The following is a 17,064-nucleotide window of genomic DNA, read 5'->3' as shown; positions in this document are numbered from 1 at the left end:
CTCCCTTTTCCTTCATCCACCTGCTGGCCTCCACCACTTGCTAATGTTATTGAATCTGTGGAAGCTCCGCGATATCCGCCACACGAAGTAACGAGTAACGAGCCTATCTAAATCCCAGTAACGAGTAACGCGTTCCTGGTTTTGGCATAATAACTAGTTACCGTGCTCGTTACCACAATAATAACGTAGTTACTGTAACGCGTTACTTAATAACGCGTTAGTCCCAACACTGTTCAGGGGACAATACTTCTTCAGGCGGATGGGAAGGGAGCAGAAAGAAATAACCACTTTTTGCAACCAACATTTGCAGCAGAGCATTTCTAAAAACACTACACATCAAACATTGAAGCAGGTGGGCTATGCCAGCAGAAAACCAAATTGGGTGCCCCTCCTGTCCACTGAGATCAGGACAAACAAACAAAAAAAAAATCAATAAAAATCAATAATCGATTAGAAAACAATGCCTGGTCTGATGAGTCCCATATTCTGCTGTGACATTCAGACAACAGGGTCCAAATTTGGTATAAACAACATGAAATTATGGATCCACCCTGCCCTTATATCAAAGGTTCAGGGTGATGGTGGTGGAACGATATTGGAGTTGGTTTTTTTTTTTTCTTTTTACACTTTGGGCCCCTTAGGACAAACTGACCATTGTTTAAATGCCACAGCCTACCTGAGAATTGTTGCTGACTGCATCTTCTGATGGCTGCTTCCAGCAGGATCAAGGACCATGTCACAAAGCTCAGAATCATCTCAAACTGGTTTGTTGAACGTGATGGTGAGGTCACTATACTCAAATGGGCTCCACAGTCATCAGATCTCAATCCAATGGACAACTTATGCCTCATGCTACCAGTAGTAGCTAAATGTAAAACTAGTGAAAGAAAAAAAAAAGTAATAAAACAAAAGAAGGGGAAACAATGTCAGTGGCCTCCACCTGTAAAATTCCTACTCTTTTGGGGATAATTAGAGGGGCAGCAATAAGACTATTTCATTAACACCAAGGTAGCTAAAACTATTAACCCCTTGTGCTACTAAACTGACCAAATCAATATCCCTGAAGTTTAATCAACTAATGCTGTACACCAACTAAAAAGTGTTCCTTTACTAACAAGTTATTTTCGTTTGGTAGCAAGTGTGCTTTTCCTGATATGACTGGATTCCTACTGTAAAACTCACTCATTAATTGTGATGTATAAAGTTTCTGGGCAATTGCACATATTTGTAATTGCGTCTCTGTACACCACTACAGCAGTTTTTAATACAATCAAGATGTGATTGAAGTGCAGACTCTCAGCTGTTTTGAATTATAATCTTTATTGATTGAGTCACATCTAAAAGGTCTTTTTACTGTCTATACACAGCACATCTCACATAATAGGAATACTTTTTTTTTTTTTTTTTACACTAGCAACACAGAGCCAGAAAAAGCTCTTTGGCAGGATGATGTGTTACAGGCAAATGATTGCACAGATTGCTACAAGGGATGAATGTCAAGAAGTCCTCATCAGAAGCCAATCTAAATCTTCTCAACAAAAAATGTTTTACTTAAATGATCTCCCAAGCGTCCACATCACCATCAGAGGTTGGTGGGAGGTAAAGAGCACACTTCAAGTTCCCACATGTTTTCAGAAGTTTAAAAAGACATTTATTTTTCTAACCACAGTTTGTTATAAACTGACCTTGCAGATTGCGAGTACAGACATCATTACCGACCACCTGAGGACACCCTGATGGTGATGGTTCACCAGCACGCCGTCTCTGTGCCTTGCTGAGACAATGTGCTCACACAATAGTTCTATTTAGTTCAAGCAGCAGCGTTTCGGTCACATCCCACAACCAGCTCATCCTCTTCACTTCTTCACCTGCCTGGATCCGTCCTTCCAGCCCGACTTCACCTCATTCACAAACGTGTCTCTGACTCTCTTGAGGCGGCCACTGATCTCTCCCAGATCCCCGGGCACTTTGCCGGCCTCGTCCCGGACCTGCCGTAGCGTCTGGGAGCGCAAGACCCGATCCGAGGCGTCCCGTCCGGCTATCTGAGCCTTAGTGATAGCGTAGGCTGTGATCTGAGCCGCCCTGCGAATCGGTCGAGACTCCGCCAACTTCTCAACGACATGAAGGTTGTTGACGAGCGACGCTAACAGGCGAGCGAGCATTGTGGCAACTGGCTGTTAGCTTCTCCGTGTTCTCCCCTTGTGTTTCAGCCCTGTAAAGCCCACATACAAACCCATTAATGACCCTCGAAGTGTCGAGTACGTGGAGATGCAAGTTTAAGTACACAGAGAGAACTAGACGTACCTCAGCTGAAGCAGGTGACCGCTGAGTGACAGAGGGTGACGTAACACAGACTGTGGGAGGGATGAGGCTGAAGTCGGTTTCGAGCTCGTCGTTCAGTGTTTCTTAAAGAAACAGGATCATCAAACGACTGTTTTTCTTGGATTAAAAGGCCATGGATTTAAAATGTCCATTAAAAAGAAATTCATTGGATTTCACAAAACTAAAAGCAGTTTTAAACAGTTTGTGGTGTCACCATCAGGTCTGCCACATGTGAAATATTCAGCGTCAAAACATACAAGACATTCCAGATGCATAATTTCATATTTCCAAGGCATAACAAGTAAAGTAAATATTTCACAAATTTAAAAGGATGAACTTGATTTAAGTCAGTTGCTAGGATTTACAAGTGCTGAATGACACATTCAAATTCGAGAATTACAGCCTTAGCCCTTAGACTATTTTCTTTAAATTTCTGCTTTAAAAAAAAAAACAAGAACAACAACAAAACAGTCAATAACAGTAAACTACCGTCTTTAGGGGAAGAAAAGACATATTTGTATATGTTACGTATAAGTGACAAAAAAACAATCCCAGTACAGGGAACTTAGGCTACGTTCACACTGCAGGTCTCACGCTACCGACCAGAATCAACCAATGTGAATATAACTTTGGGTAATTATTCCGGACGGGTTTTGTAGTAACACCACCCGGTAAAGGACATCCGGTCGCATTATTTATATTCGCTTTTAAGAACAGATTTCCTGCTCGTTTCTCACTTTGCCTCCCCCCATTTTTTACTCGCTGGTCTTTTAGCTTCACTCTCGTCAGACTCGGTACTGCAGCCATGCGGGTGTACGTGCTGTTCGCGTTGGCGGTGGTCTCACTGAGCGGCGGTGAGTGGAGCCGAGAAGAAGCTGCTGCAGATCGGCAGCGTCTGCCAAAATGTGTGCCCCCCCCCTCCCCTAAACCCCTAAAATAAACCCTTCGTTGCTATCACGAAGGGTTTATTTACCAAATAAATCAGAGTATAACCAATAACCACAGTAACTTTGGAGACCATTTTCTTTATTTTAGACTTCTTAATTTAACATCTACATATGTCGATATCTCAACAATGTGTGCCCTTAGCAAACTCGGTGTGGATTTCTTTATTTTACACTCATGAATTTAACACACACACACACCTCACACTGAATCTGTAAAAAACATAAATAAATACAAATGCCATTAGCCATTTATAGTCAGTCTCATGCTCTTATTCCACGCAGATAATTAACACAAATAACAGGTTTTTAAATTTTGGTGACACAAAAAGGCGAACAGTATGGAGAGCTTAAGTGTCTGTTGGACATCAAGTCAAAAACACCGACCAAACTTTTGTGTTAAATTCATAACTTTTTAAAACTCTACAATGTACTTATGTGTACAATTATGTTAACTTGTGCTTCTGTTTTTCTCTCTTCTCCTATGATATAGAAATCAATTGCTCACACAGTACACTTTGAAGAGATGTGGAGGAGGAGCAAAGATGACATAAACATTATTCTCCCTTTGCCATATTTTCAAATGTAAAAACATAATCTCATACAGTCATCTGGGCAACAAATAAACATGGAAACATTGGGATACTTCTCTTAAAAGGCTTAAAACCCATAATGAGAAGACCAACACAAAAATTAAAACCTGTTGCTGCTGGTTTTTTCCATTCGTAGTGCTGAGGTCTGAATCTGAGGGCAGCTCCTGTAATCACAATGAGAACAGAATCATCACAAACTCAAATATAAAGCTTATCTCTCAAATCTGAAATAAAGCTGATCCTTCTCTGTCCTCACACACCCAGGATCTGAAGTTCTTCTCTTACATTTTTTCAGTTCTACAGTTTAATCCATAGTTACTGATTAATGAGGAGTTACTGAAGTACAAGCTTTTTACAACCAGTGTTTCTGTAAACACCAATAAAAAGGAACAGTCGATCATCCTCCTTACTAGACCATCAGACATTAATATATCTGAAGAGAATTTTCAAAGAGAGGAAGCAGAAACCAGTACATCCAGAGTTCACAAAAGAATTGCAGCACTTTATTCCTCTTGTACAGCTCCAGAGTCTATGAGCAAAAGAGAAACATCTGAGGTTCCCACACCCAGAGTTTCTCTAAACACAGATGAAAAAGAACAATCACCCACATCAAAACGATTTGTAGATTCGCGGGACCGGTATAAAACACCCGACTGGGCATTGTTGTTTGAACCTGAAAACACAACACGGGAACAAAGATTCAATTTGACACCTGAAAGTGAAGATAGATCCGAACAGTCACCCTCTGAAACAGCTGAGGTTCCCACAAGTAGTGCTTATGTGAACAACTCTGAAGGTGAAGCCACTTCGACCAGTGAGTAATACCAGTAATATTCTTTGGCATGAAAAGATCCAATTAGTTTAATCACTAATTCTAACAAACAAACAGCGCTTACTATAGCAACATTTTCTCTCTGTTAAAAGTGAGTTTTTCCTTCCTTTTCTTATTTTAATCTTTCTGATAGGTTATTTTAAAGTTTATTTTTATAAGCCTATTTATATTGGTTTCCCTGGTTTTAAACACACATTTTAAGCTCTTAGTCTTCATTAAAACAAATCATTTGTTTACCTGTACGGGGACTGACAGCCACTAGAGGCCACTTTACTCAACGTTTACATTCATCAGTAACGTCCTTCTCAAATGCCAAATGCTTGCCAGATTAAATAGTCTTATTAAGGAACAATACGTTTTGTTCTTAATATTAGATTATGTTATCTGTCATGTCTTTTTCATCATTCATATTTTATTGATGAGAACTTTGATGGGGCAGTAGCAAATATGCAAAGATTAACTGGTGATTTCCATTACAGTGGTTTTACTGGTCTTTGGCATGTTATGTTCTTTTTGGTGAATAAAACAAAACCACTGCAAAGAGCAATGAGGCGGAGCCGTTACTGAGACACTGAGCTCAGGTAGAGTGAAAGAAAACAGGTTTCCAGCATCCAAAACAGCAGCGTTGTTCCTGTGACCTCTATTAAAACCTTTACTTGGGAAAAGGGAGTCTTTCATAAAAGCATCCTCCAGAAGTTGAATTAAAATATGCAGATGAACTGTTAACCTTGTCTGATACCATGTTTAAATGATGCAGCTTAATGAAGGCCGACAGCAGTGGTACTATTTTAGAAGCAGTGAACAGGAGTGAGTCTAAAGGGGGGTGTGGTGTGTACTAAACCATACTTTTTTCAAGGTTTTTACATTTTTCACATTGAAAGTGAAATAATCCAAAATACTATCTCAATTAAATTGTTTTAATATTTAAAAATGTAAAAATTAAAGCTTATTTCACAAGCCAATACGAATTTACTTGGGCCAGTAAAACTCTGAGCCATTGACCAGAGGGTTGCCAGGTTGGACAGGGAATTATTGTTAATATTAATTAATGGTCTACACAGCATCATAACATCTTTACAGCAGCACAGAAACTTTGCATCAAAGCAAACTTCAGAATGCTGATGTCAGAGTTTTACCCCTGATACTGCTGGATAAACAGAAACTCACTCAGGAACGAGGTCTCACAGAGCTCAAGTTTTCACTCGCGAGAGGGAAGCAGTTGTCTCCAGCCCACTTCAACTTGCTTTCCCCCTGCAGGTTGTTTTTATTGTTTACACACATGAATATTCATAAAGCTTGTTGCTGTATTAACTAAGACAAATTACTATATATGGTTACAAAGTGTGGAGCCCTCCCAGGATGTTGTCCTTATCTTATCTCGCCAGGTGGCTTCCTTCATTGAGTAGAGTCTGTTCTTCTCAAGGCTGCTTGTTCCCTTTATGGAGGTCGTGCACATACTCATATTCGTGGGTTACATAGGGAGCAAATAAAAGCATTCTAGCTTTATAAATGGCAATGTGTAGCTTGTTAAATGGCAACCTACAACACACACATTAAACCTAACAGCTGACACACTCATAACATCATAACATCTTTACAGCAGCACAGAAACTTTGCACCAAAGCACAGGGCAAACTTCAGAATGCTGACACACTCACTCCTTTTTATAATAAATAATACAAGGTATTATTCATGAGATCCACCTGTTTTTTAACCTTAAGCAATTGAGCTTCAGAGATTTAAAGTGCATATACCACAAACTCCCTCTTGTGGTATATGAAAATAACACTTTTACAAGATTATGTTACTGCACCTTTCTGTAATCACAGAGGAATTCGTTATTACACAAGGAAATGTGTAATAATCATCACTGTAATCCACAATTCCTTAAAACTGTGAAGTATAGGATATAGTTTAGTGTTTTGAGACAGATTTTTTTTTTACTGAAAACATTTTTACGACTCACTAAAATCCTACAGTTTATTTAAGAAGAGCTGATTCTTTCTTTTTTTAAATCTAAATTTAAAATGCGACTTTAGTTTTAACTCACCGACTGTTCAGTCCCTGTTTATGTTGCTCTGTCACCACTGAGATGAAGTTGAAATACTGGTCTGCTTTTGTGCTTCATACTCTCACCCCACCACACACAGACAAGACTGCACAAGATTCCTGCTGAGAGCACAAATCCTCTGCATGTGAGTGTAATAGCTACAAGATAGCTACAGGTACCTTGGTGTTCATCTAAACAATAAACTGGACTGGACTCACAATTCAGATGCTCTCTACAAAAAAGGGCAGAGCAGGCTGTACCTGCTGCAGAGGCTCAGGTCTTTTGGAGTGAAGGGCCCACTCCTGAACACCTTTTATGACTCTGTGGTGACCTCAGCCAGCTTTCACGGTGTGGTCTGCTGGGGCGCAGCATCTCTGCTGGGGACAGAAAGAGACTGAACAGGCTGATCCGGAGGGCCAGCTCTGTTCTAGGATGCCCTCTGGACCCAGTGGAGGTGGTGAGTGACAGGAGAATGGTGGCTAAGCTGTCATCCCTGTTGGACAACATCTCCCACCCCATGCAGGAGAAACTGACAGCACCGAGCAGCTCCTTCAGTGGCAGGCTGCAGCACCCACGATGTTGGACAGCGAGATTTTGCAGGTCTTTCCTTCCAACTGCTGTCAGACTCTACAACATGGTCTCTGCAGAGGACCACACATGTGCAGACACACACACACAAATATAGCACACAATATTGTAACTCTTGCACTGTCTCCCTGGTGTGAAATGGCAGCAAGTGCAATTTTCCCTATGTAGCAAAGTATTTTATTCTATTTGTATAGTATTTATTCTGTTGTATGTAGTCTTCTTATTTTTGTATAATATGTTATTCTGTTTATCTTTTTCTGTTGTTTTTTGTCTTGTACTTCCTGCCATAACCAAAAATTTCTCATGTGTGGGACCAATGTTCCCTCTAAGCTGCGCACGTGCGCAATTGCGCACTGTTGGCACGGTCTCTGCGCAGAGAAAATCTGCGTTGCGCACACAAAAAAAATTCTAACCTGAATTGAAATTAAAGTAAATATGTGCCGACACCGGTGTTTTAGCTAGCAAAGCGTGGCTGATGTGGAGTTAAGCCACGTTAATGACAACGTGTACAACCATTGGAGATGTGAGCAGGACAGACGGAACAATTGACGGAAAAAGTGTGGACTTTATACCAGTTTTTAAATTGTGTTGATAGGCCACGTAAAACCAGAGTTATGATAAAAAAAAAAAATGCAATGTTTGGTTTTCTTCCTGAATACTATCGTTGTTAATATTTACTGCGGGAAGAAACGGTAAAAACGGCGTTTTATAAGGAAAACGCTCGAAAGCCTGTGAGCAAAGACGAAACCAAAACACCCCCCACCCTTTCCTATTGGTCGAAAAATGTACCTTGTCGACCAATCAAAACATGGCATTTAGTTGTTAAGAAACGGGAGGAAGTTTTAGGAGTGACGGCGGTGTTTTGAGACGTGAGAGATTTGCGACGTTTAGCGCAAATCTTGTGTAGTTAGCGTGTAGTGTAGTCAATAGTTTTGTGTGTGTCAGAACAATGAGGCGGCTGCTGAATGTTACAGGTGTTACAGGAGTGATACATCTCCTGTTGTCAGGCCTGCAGGTATCAGGCTGTTGTTCTCCTTTATCTGATAGTAGACAGAAATTAATTTTTGGAGTGGCACAAATAATTTGTGTGGCATCAGATTTGATGCAGAACACCTGATTGTTCTGTAAGTATTTTGAAATGTTTGTTTAAAAACCGCCCTGGCAGCATTTTTAGGTAAACAGCTGCAAAAAAAACTTGTTTGCAAAACTCAGTTACTTTTTTGAAGAAGTAACTATATAATTAATTGCCCAACATTGGTCATTATTTACTGTATTTTGCAGACAGAGAGTTACAGGACTCTCTCACAGACCACAGACTCATAATACAAGTCAGAGTTTTATTTTTATTTTTTTAAAAACAAAAAGAAAGTTGTGTTTTCAAAATTGGAGTTCAAGTTATTTTTACTTCCAATAGTGTTAACATACTACACAGGTCATGAACAAGATTTTTTTTTTAAAACTTTCATTGTAAGTGGGCTAAAGCAGTTAATTAAAAGTAGTCTAACAGAAATGTAAATGCTGTAATTTTATTTTATTTTAATTTTAATAAACCATGTAACTTGGATGGATTCAATGCTGGCGTGACCACACTGCACATGTCTAATGTCGCTCACAGTGGTCCAAGGGATCCCTCAGGGAGTTTGTGTGTTCGCTCAGACAAATGAAAAATTAGAGGGAACATTGTGTGGGACTAATAAAGGTTTATCTTATGTTGAGAACTGCAATCACAAAATTAGGGAATGTGAAAATGCAATTTTTAATGACAAAATCTAAGTGTAATTTCACAGGAACTAATTAAGTTATTAGTCTTGAAGACTACTTAAAGAAATGACAACAGAGCTTGGCTTAGAGGGGTCAGGCTATGCTGAAGAGAAAACAACTTTCAAACTTGTTAGTTGCACAACCTCTTTTTGCCTTATATACTGAATTTTCCATTATGTTTGTAGGTTTCAATAAATCGCTGTGCGTATTTTCCAGTAAGATATGAAAAGTAAAACTATATATGATATAAAAATGTTTAAAAATATTATTCACCAAAAGAAATCATATCACATTTATTATAAAGCCTCTTAAATCAAACACCAGCAGTGTGGCAATGTTGTTCACTTACACTGTATATAAAACATTGATGCGCAGCCCTTTGGTTACATAAATCTTACAGTAGCAAACATTTTCTGCCGTGAAGAGTAAAGTGTTATGTTGAATAAAAATGAGTCTTTCCTCCCAGGTCCCTTTTTGTCATTGTTAGCGAAGAACCCAGAGCTCAGGCCCAGCCCGGTATCTACCTGGTTATGTGCAAGGAGCTGGAGGTGATAACTCAAAAACAACCAGCGTCTCAGGCCCTGGAACGATGGATCGACGAATGGAGCCGTTTGTAGGCCGTGTGTGGTCAGCAGCAGGTTGCTGGGTCTCGACCAAGAACGAAAGCCAAGCATGTGAAACCCATCAGCCGAAGGCCCGAACAAAGGTGCACAAACGCAGCCCAGACACTCGGGCAGGACGAGTAAAATAAAATGGTAGCAATGGCAGCAAAGACAGTATCATGTGGTAAAATGTGGTTTATTTCACAAACAGATAGCACAAACAAGAACCAACAGAATCTCCTTTGTGGTTCTTGTTTTTCTTGTGAATACATTAACAAAAGGTTGAAATAAAGAGGCAATAAAATTCATGTGCTGAAGGCCACATGAAACCCTAATTCACCCCAATTCCTGTTGTCTTCACATTCCATTTGCATCCCTTGTCCACAGAGTCAAAAATGACCCTGCTTCACTAAAGATCTAGCATAAAGCAATTTCATTTTAAATGCCAAACCCATTTTGTACGAAGAAACATTATCACTCATTAGAAATTGTTGATATTGGTTTTCTCTTTTTACAGCCGCAAAAGACTGCATTAATTCAGTGGATGTTGTTTGTTGTTTTTTTTGTTTTATTTCAACACAGCTGTTACGCTCTAATTAATAAAGTCCATTTCTATTATTATTATTACTATTTTTAAAGTGGTAAACAATTTTTTTATCAAGTTATAAAACAAGTATTGCCCAAGAAAGTATCACAAATGTACAGAATGTAGTTCTGAATACATTTACTAAAGGCACTTCCAATAACAGCCAAACCCAATAAGGCAAGATAAGAGGGCAACCAATTAAATCTGAGTTTATTTGCCAGGTGTCAGAAGTCTAATAATGATAGAAAAGTTCAGGACACCCTCAACAACTCACCTCAGTATAGCCATCATCAGAAGTGCACTTCACTGACTCATCAACTTGTCTCAGACTTTCCACAGAGTTTCACAGACAAAAATGAAGTGCATGCGCATAGACACATTTAATATAGAGCTCTGAGTACTTATCCAAACACTCCACGACCCAGCAGAAATTGTAGCAACTGATGCTTGTGTGACCAAGTGGTCGGTGGGGTTATAAAATAAATAATAAAATGACAATGCCACCTGGGGGGAATTTTGCCCCCAGGAAATATAAAATTGTTTAGAAATAAAATGTAATTAAAACAACAATATTTGCACAGGTTCAGGGATGCACACTGAGGCCAGCTCAAATATTAATACAATTTTATTTATTAGTATAAAATAAAAATAAAACAACAATGACAGCGCACTGAATGCAGTGTCATCTAAAACTGTGTCCCAAATTACAATAAAAATAAACATACAACTGGGACTTACCAGCAGCGGTGGACCAAAAGAAAACCACACACAACCCCCCCCCCCCCCCCCCCCCCCCCCCCACTACAGTCTATTCATCCAGTGCTGTACAACAAAGGAAGTGTGGAAAACGACCTGCCACCTGAAGTCCCACGGCCGCTTGTAGATCCTCAGTTCGCTGAAATAAAAGCACAAGACATACACATTAAAGGGATAAAAAAATGGGACAGACATCAAATAACAGGTTCTCTATATACTTTAAAAAAAATTAAAAGAAAAACTGAAATCTTTAATAAAAACACACCCACAGACACACCACAGATTGGAAATACTTGCACTCTGCGAGCCAGCCCACAGCTGGTGCTGGTTCCCATTGTCCGTAGCCCCACTCAGTCTCGTGCAGCTCTCCACAAACTGGGAGAAAAAAGGGAGGCAGTACCAGTTGTGTAGCACCAGCCCGATATGCAGCTGAGGATCGCCCTAGCCAGCCGCGAAAGCTGGAGTGAAACAATAGTCCAGAAGGGGCTTAGAGTGAGACCCAAAGCTCCCAGGGGCGAGGCGAGACAAAGCAGCAGGAACAAAACTGGACAGCCAACAGAACGGAACACAAGGCAAAACAAGACAAGACAAGACAGCAGCTAGGCAGGCGTCTCGACTCTTCGCTTAAAATCAGGCGGATGGTCCCCCAAACTGGAGGCGCTATACTGCATGGTGGACGCAACTCAAACGCGCCTCTCTACCACGACTGGAGTAAAGAAAAGAGAAACAGCCGCGCTGTAGCAGTCACACAATCCGATCGTCTCGGTAAATTAAACAATAGGCCAGCATTTACTGCTGTGTCGCGCCAGAAGCTCGGGAGGAATGAACCAGCAAAAAAACCCCCCAAAAAACCGGCTTCCCTATATACAGACAGACACCACCCTGTAATCAATATGCACGTGGGTTCCTGATTAGCCCAATCACATGATACAAGGAGCGAGTGCAGCGGAAAGAGAGGGAGAGAAGGTGAAGCGAGCAAGCAAAGAACCAGAGAGAGACGCACACAACCCATCCGGCCACACTTGCTCTCCTCAGGGGCACCAGGTAGTGATGGCCAAATGAAGCTTTCTGAAGCACTGAAGCTTGTATTGAAAAACGGTTCATTACTCGAAGCTTTTCAACACAATCCTCTCCGGTGACATCTGGTGGCGAAAATTATGAAGAGGAGCTTGAATCTGCAAAATAAAACGGACTGCTTAATTATCACTGCTCACTCCACAGAGTGGAGTTCTCTCTGATATTGCGCCACCGTTGCGTTGCTTTGAACATGTCATTTTTTTTTCCTCGATTGGGGGGCTGAAAAATTTGTAATGCTTATTTGCTTAATACATCTTGATCAATAAACTTTCCTTATGTAAACATGCACCATGGTGTGGCCTTTCTTTGCTTATGATCCCTTGATGTTGGTAAATACAATAAGAGAGCAATATATATAATATACATATGATAATGTACAGCACACTGGAGTATGCTCCTGCTGTGAAGTCCTGCCTCCATCTACTTGCGCATTTAATCACTGGACAGCTGGACAGGTATGTTCATACAAAATATTAGATTAGGCCAATTGTCCTATAAATATTTTTGACCAAGGGGTAGCATTGATTGTGAACTGGAAAGGGAAAATGCTTAGGGGGCTGAGTACGGCTGGGTATCGTCACTGATGTGTAGAATCATTTTGATTCGATACAGGATCCGATTCAATTTGATTGGAATCTGGAAAGTTTTGCCTCAGTCAGAAATATTACAATTCTGATCATTTATCAGTATATATCCATATTTTTGTATCTATTAAAAGAAAGCTGACACTTGTGAGACTTAATTAGAGATGTAAACGGAGAGTTATGAAACCTGCAGCTTCAGAAGCCAGCGAAAAAAAAGATAAACACAGCGCGGACCCGCCGACACATCAACTTTTGATTCTGACGCGTCGGGGCCGCGCTCTGTGTTTACGTTTGTATTCAAAGGAGTTTGCAAAGAAAAGCGTCTGGACTTCTTTAAGTTGCTTGAAGACGTTTCACCTCTCATCCGAGAAGCTTCTTCAGTTCTAAGGTCAAATGGCCGAGAGTCCCAGATTTAAACCCAGTGGGAGTATCCCCCCAAGGAGGGACAAAGGACCCCCTGGTGATCCTCTAATCACATGCGCCAAGGTGTGAAAGCGGGTGTGGGACCTAATCAGCCAAGGTTTCGGGTGAGCTCATTGTGAAACCTGGCCCCACCTTGTCATGTGAATTCCTGAGGTCAGATGGCCCAGGATGTGGGACTCTCGGCCATTTGACCTTAGAACTGAAGAAGCTTCTCGGATGAGAGGTGAAACGTCTTCAAGCAACTTAAAGAAGTCCAGACGCTTTTCTTTGCAAACTCCTTTGACTACGATGACCTGGATGAGTGAGAACCTTCACAGACATATTTACGTTTGTATGTTTTAGCTGTTTGGTGTTTGACGAAATTTTGTGCAGTTTAACCTGAGATGCTGGCGTTTCAGGCAAAATAACGTTTAATTTACAAATCGACTCAGGATTTTAATGAATCAATATCACTTTATTCAGTTTAGAATGGATTGTAATCAGAAAAGCGATAATCAAAACCCACCCCTAACCATGAACTTGCAAAGTAAAAACATGATCTATGTAACGTAGCCCTTTTGTTATTTTCATTTAAAAAGAGGATTAGTTTTACTGTGCGCTGGAAATAATTTCTCCTGCCCAAGAGAAAATCCTCTCGCATGGAACAGAAGAGGCTGTGGAGTGCCGAAATTACACTGCAAGTTGGTAGATATGCAGGTATGCGGTCTTATGGGTCCTGCAGACTATCACCTAAAAACAATAAACAAAATGATTTTCTAAAATGTGCAGCAATGTAATTTACGTATAATGTGAAATACCTTTTTTTAGTCTTTATTAGCTTTAATTCACATGGAAGTATTTCTAAAGTCATATGCTGTAATGATATTTACATTATGAAAAGATGATTTTGGACATTTCACGTTTTTCACTTCTGCAGATAAAATAAATTGAGCAAAATCAACTCAAAATCCCGCGAATGATTCACTTCCTTATAAACCACTGAATCACTTGTGTTCTAAATGAAGCTTCGGACGTCACTGATCACGTGACTCTGGCCAAACGACACAGTGCTTCTGCAGTGTGTTGTTTTTTGGGTACGCACCGGAGCGCCAGCTTCAAGCGGGCATTAGTCTAATGGATAGATTTAACCAATAAACCGTTCTTATGTAAACATGCACCATGGTGTGGTATTTCTTTGCCTGTCACTTCTTGATGTTGGTAAATAAAATAGATGCAAAATACATATAACAACATACAAAACATTATGGCGCATGCCTCTGCTGTGAGGTCCTGCCTCCAGGGGCCCGTTCTTCGTACCTCGCTAAGTAAGTTAGCCGGATTTGAATGTTGACGATTTCGCGTGATCTTAGATCGTTCGGTTCTCCGAAGCTCATCCGGGACTTGCTGTCATAGCAACAGATCCGTAAGCGTAAACCTGCTCGGGAGCAGGTTTACTTTATGTAAACAGGATTAGATCGCGGCCACTCAGGTATGTCCGCTGCAGTTATACGAAAGCAACAGCGATATTTCGCCACTGTTTTACCATAAATAAATATCATCAATGTAACTAAAGATAATGCAGTATTTGATTCTTTTATTGATTTCATACAGATACATACAGGTCATTTCCTTAAAAAAGGGAAATGTACTATTAAGCATTCTATTACATGTATTTGAACATTCCAGATCTAATTCATATTTTAGAGTAGTAATAAAAATTACTTCGTGTAATCAAGATGAGAGACCACGGCTATAAAAGCGAAGGTGGATTTGGGAAGTCTGTCGCAGCCATGTCCTGTCCGTTTGTACGCGAGCAACCCATTGCGGAAGGTGCAAGATTGATAAGGAGAGTTTTCAGAATTCAGCGGATATTGCGGGATAGACAGGATCCTTTAGCTCAGCGCGACAGTGTGCTCATAGAGAGATATCGATTTTCCTGTGAGGGTATTATTTACATAACACTCTCTCTCTCTCTCTCTATATATATATATATATATATCTCCCAACTTACTGTGCATGCTTCAGTCACCCCTTGCATGGGAACAGGTAAAAGTGATGGAGTGTTATGTAAAACTACACACAAAAAACCCACAATGTCAATAAATGTCACAGTACAAAAAGGGGTGTGACGAGGGGGTGCAGGACCACCACCTGTCTTTATTTGCTCTGCCCTTTTCTTGGTTGCTGTTATAAACAAACAAACAGATTATTTCAGGGTCTCTTTTCAAGAGACTAAAAGCAATATAAGTGATAAATATTACCATTTTGTCGAATATTCTTATATTTCACTTTTACTTCTTCCCATGTTCTAGTGGGTCCTGTTGTGGCTCTAATGTGAAAGAGGATATAATGTAATATAATATAATAAATTACTTACGAGTTTAATTGGTCAGCAACTTTCTGCCAGCCCTCTCTCCTTGCTTTTGCAGCCTTTGCAGTGTTCCCTTGCGTTTTAATTAAACTCTGAAACTCCTGAAATCCCTCAATCAAGAGTTCTTGCTCTGCTACCGTAAAATACTGAGCGCGCTCCTTCGACATCTTCGCCGACCAATCACAGAGTTGCCGATCAATGTTTCTACTATCGATGCGTAGCCCCTTTTAAGCCACCCAGTGATCTCAGATTACTTCATCCAGCTATACTAATCGTCAACAACAGGTGTGTTCGGAGAACCGGATTAGCGAGCTCAAAGTTAGCGCGATGATTTGATCTTGGATGTGTCATTTGATCTTGGATGTAGTAAGCGAGGTACGAAGAACGGGCCCCAGGTACTAATGCCGGGCTCACACTGTGCGATTTTTGACCCATTTTGAGCCGATTTTTGAGTCGTGCGACCGTTTTGGCAATCGGCCCGAGTTTGTCCTTCATCGTGCGTCGTGCATCGTGTAGTGTACGTGGGGTAACGAGAAGCGATTAACACCTCACGACCAGCTCCCGATCATCAATCGCTTGGTCGGGAGGATTTCAAACCTGTTTGAAATCCTCGCCGTCGTGAGGGTGTCACTGCAGCTTCTCACACTGCGCACGCGCAAACACAAATGTCAGCGAAAAAGACGGCGCAGCACGGCAGTGCAGCGTGTGATCTGGACACAAGCGATGGAGGCACAACTTGTAGAACTTTGGAAAGCTCACCCGAGCCTTTTCGATGTGGCCTCACAAAATTATCACGACCACAACAACCGTGAAAATAGTTGGATCTACACTGCTGCTCAATCACAGCTGCCTGATCAATGTTTTTCATAAAGTTGATGGTGGTGGTGTGCGTGTCTGTGTGAGTGAAAGACAGAGAGGGAGAGCGAGCGGCAGAATTTCTGTTATAACCTTCATTTTATGAACGCACAGTTTGAGCACTCAGGTCGCATCAGAGCATCGGGCCGTATAGTGTGAGACCCTGCATCGTGACCTATGAACTTCTAACCTCTGCGAGTCAATCGTGCAGTTTGAGCAGGAGCTGAATCGCGCGACTGAAAAAATCGCACAGTGTGAGCCCGGCATTAGCAATCCCGTGAATGATTCACTTCCTCATATCCATTTCAATCAGGTACCGAAGCAGTTACGTGCGTAATGAAGCGTCGGATGTCACTGGTCACGTGACTTTTGCCAAACGAAGCAAGCCTCGACACAGTGCTTCTGAACCAGTGTGTTGTTTTTTTCGACACACGCTCCGGAGCGTCAGCTTCACGCGGGCCATCACTAGCACCAGGACAATCCCGAAAGCAACGTCCACTCACTAGAATGGAGGATCACGTGCAAAAAATTCACAGTGGGGTTACTCAAGCTTGATGTGCCAAAGCTACAGGCCATGTGCGCTCATTCACGTTAAGCAACACCACAGTGCGCTGATTCAAATGCACAAAATAAATAACAGCTTGCTGTAAATTAAACATACCTTAAGGGAAAGCACATCCTTCTCTTACCGAAACAATAATCTCACTCGTCTGGTAAGATGGGTTTAGCATGGTGGCTAAT

At 41.0% G+C, this 17,064-nt stretch overlaps 1 protein-coding gene across 1 annotated transcript; it reads right to left on the bottom strand.

The window, feature by feature from the left end:
• Positions 1 to 1,301: 1,301 nt before the first annotated feature.
• ncbp2as2 (NCBP2 antisense 2 (head to head)) lies at positions 1,302 to 2,522 on the bottom strand. The gene is made up of 2 exons (XM_003452337.5): positions 2,305 to 2,522; positions 1,302 to 2,212 (listed from the first exon to the last, which is right to left on the bottom strand). The coding sequence occupies exon 2, from the start codon at positions 2,160 to 2,162 to the stop codon at positions 1,857 to 1,859; it is 306 nt and encodes a 101-aa protein (XP_003452385.1). The 5' UTR covers positions 2,163 to 2,212; positions 2,305 to 2,522; the 3' UTR covers positions 1,302 to 1,856.
• Between the last annotated feature and the right edge of the window lie 14,542 nt (positions 2,523 to 17,064).

This window comes from Oreochromis niloticus, linkage group LG17 (assembly GCF_001858045.2).
Source record: "Oreochromis niloticus isolate F11D_XX linkage group LG17, O_niloticus_UMD_NMBU, whole genome shotgun sequence".
NCBI classification, from domain to species: Eukaryota; Metazoa; Chordata; class Actinopteri; order Cichliformes; family Cichlidae; genus Oreochromis; species Oreochromis niloticus.
Note: the sequence above shows the minus strand (reverse complement) of the source record. Positions and strands in the feature narration are given on the sequence as shown.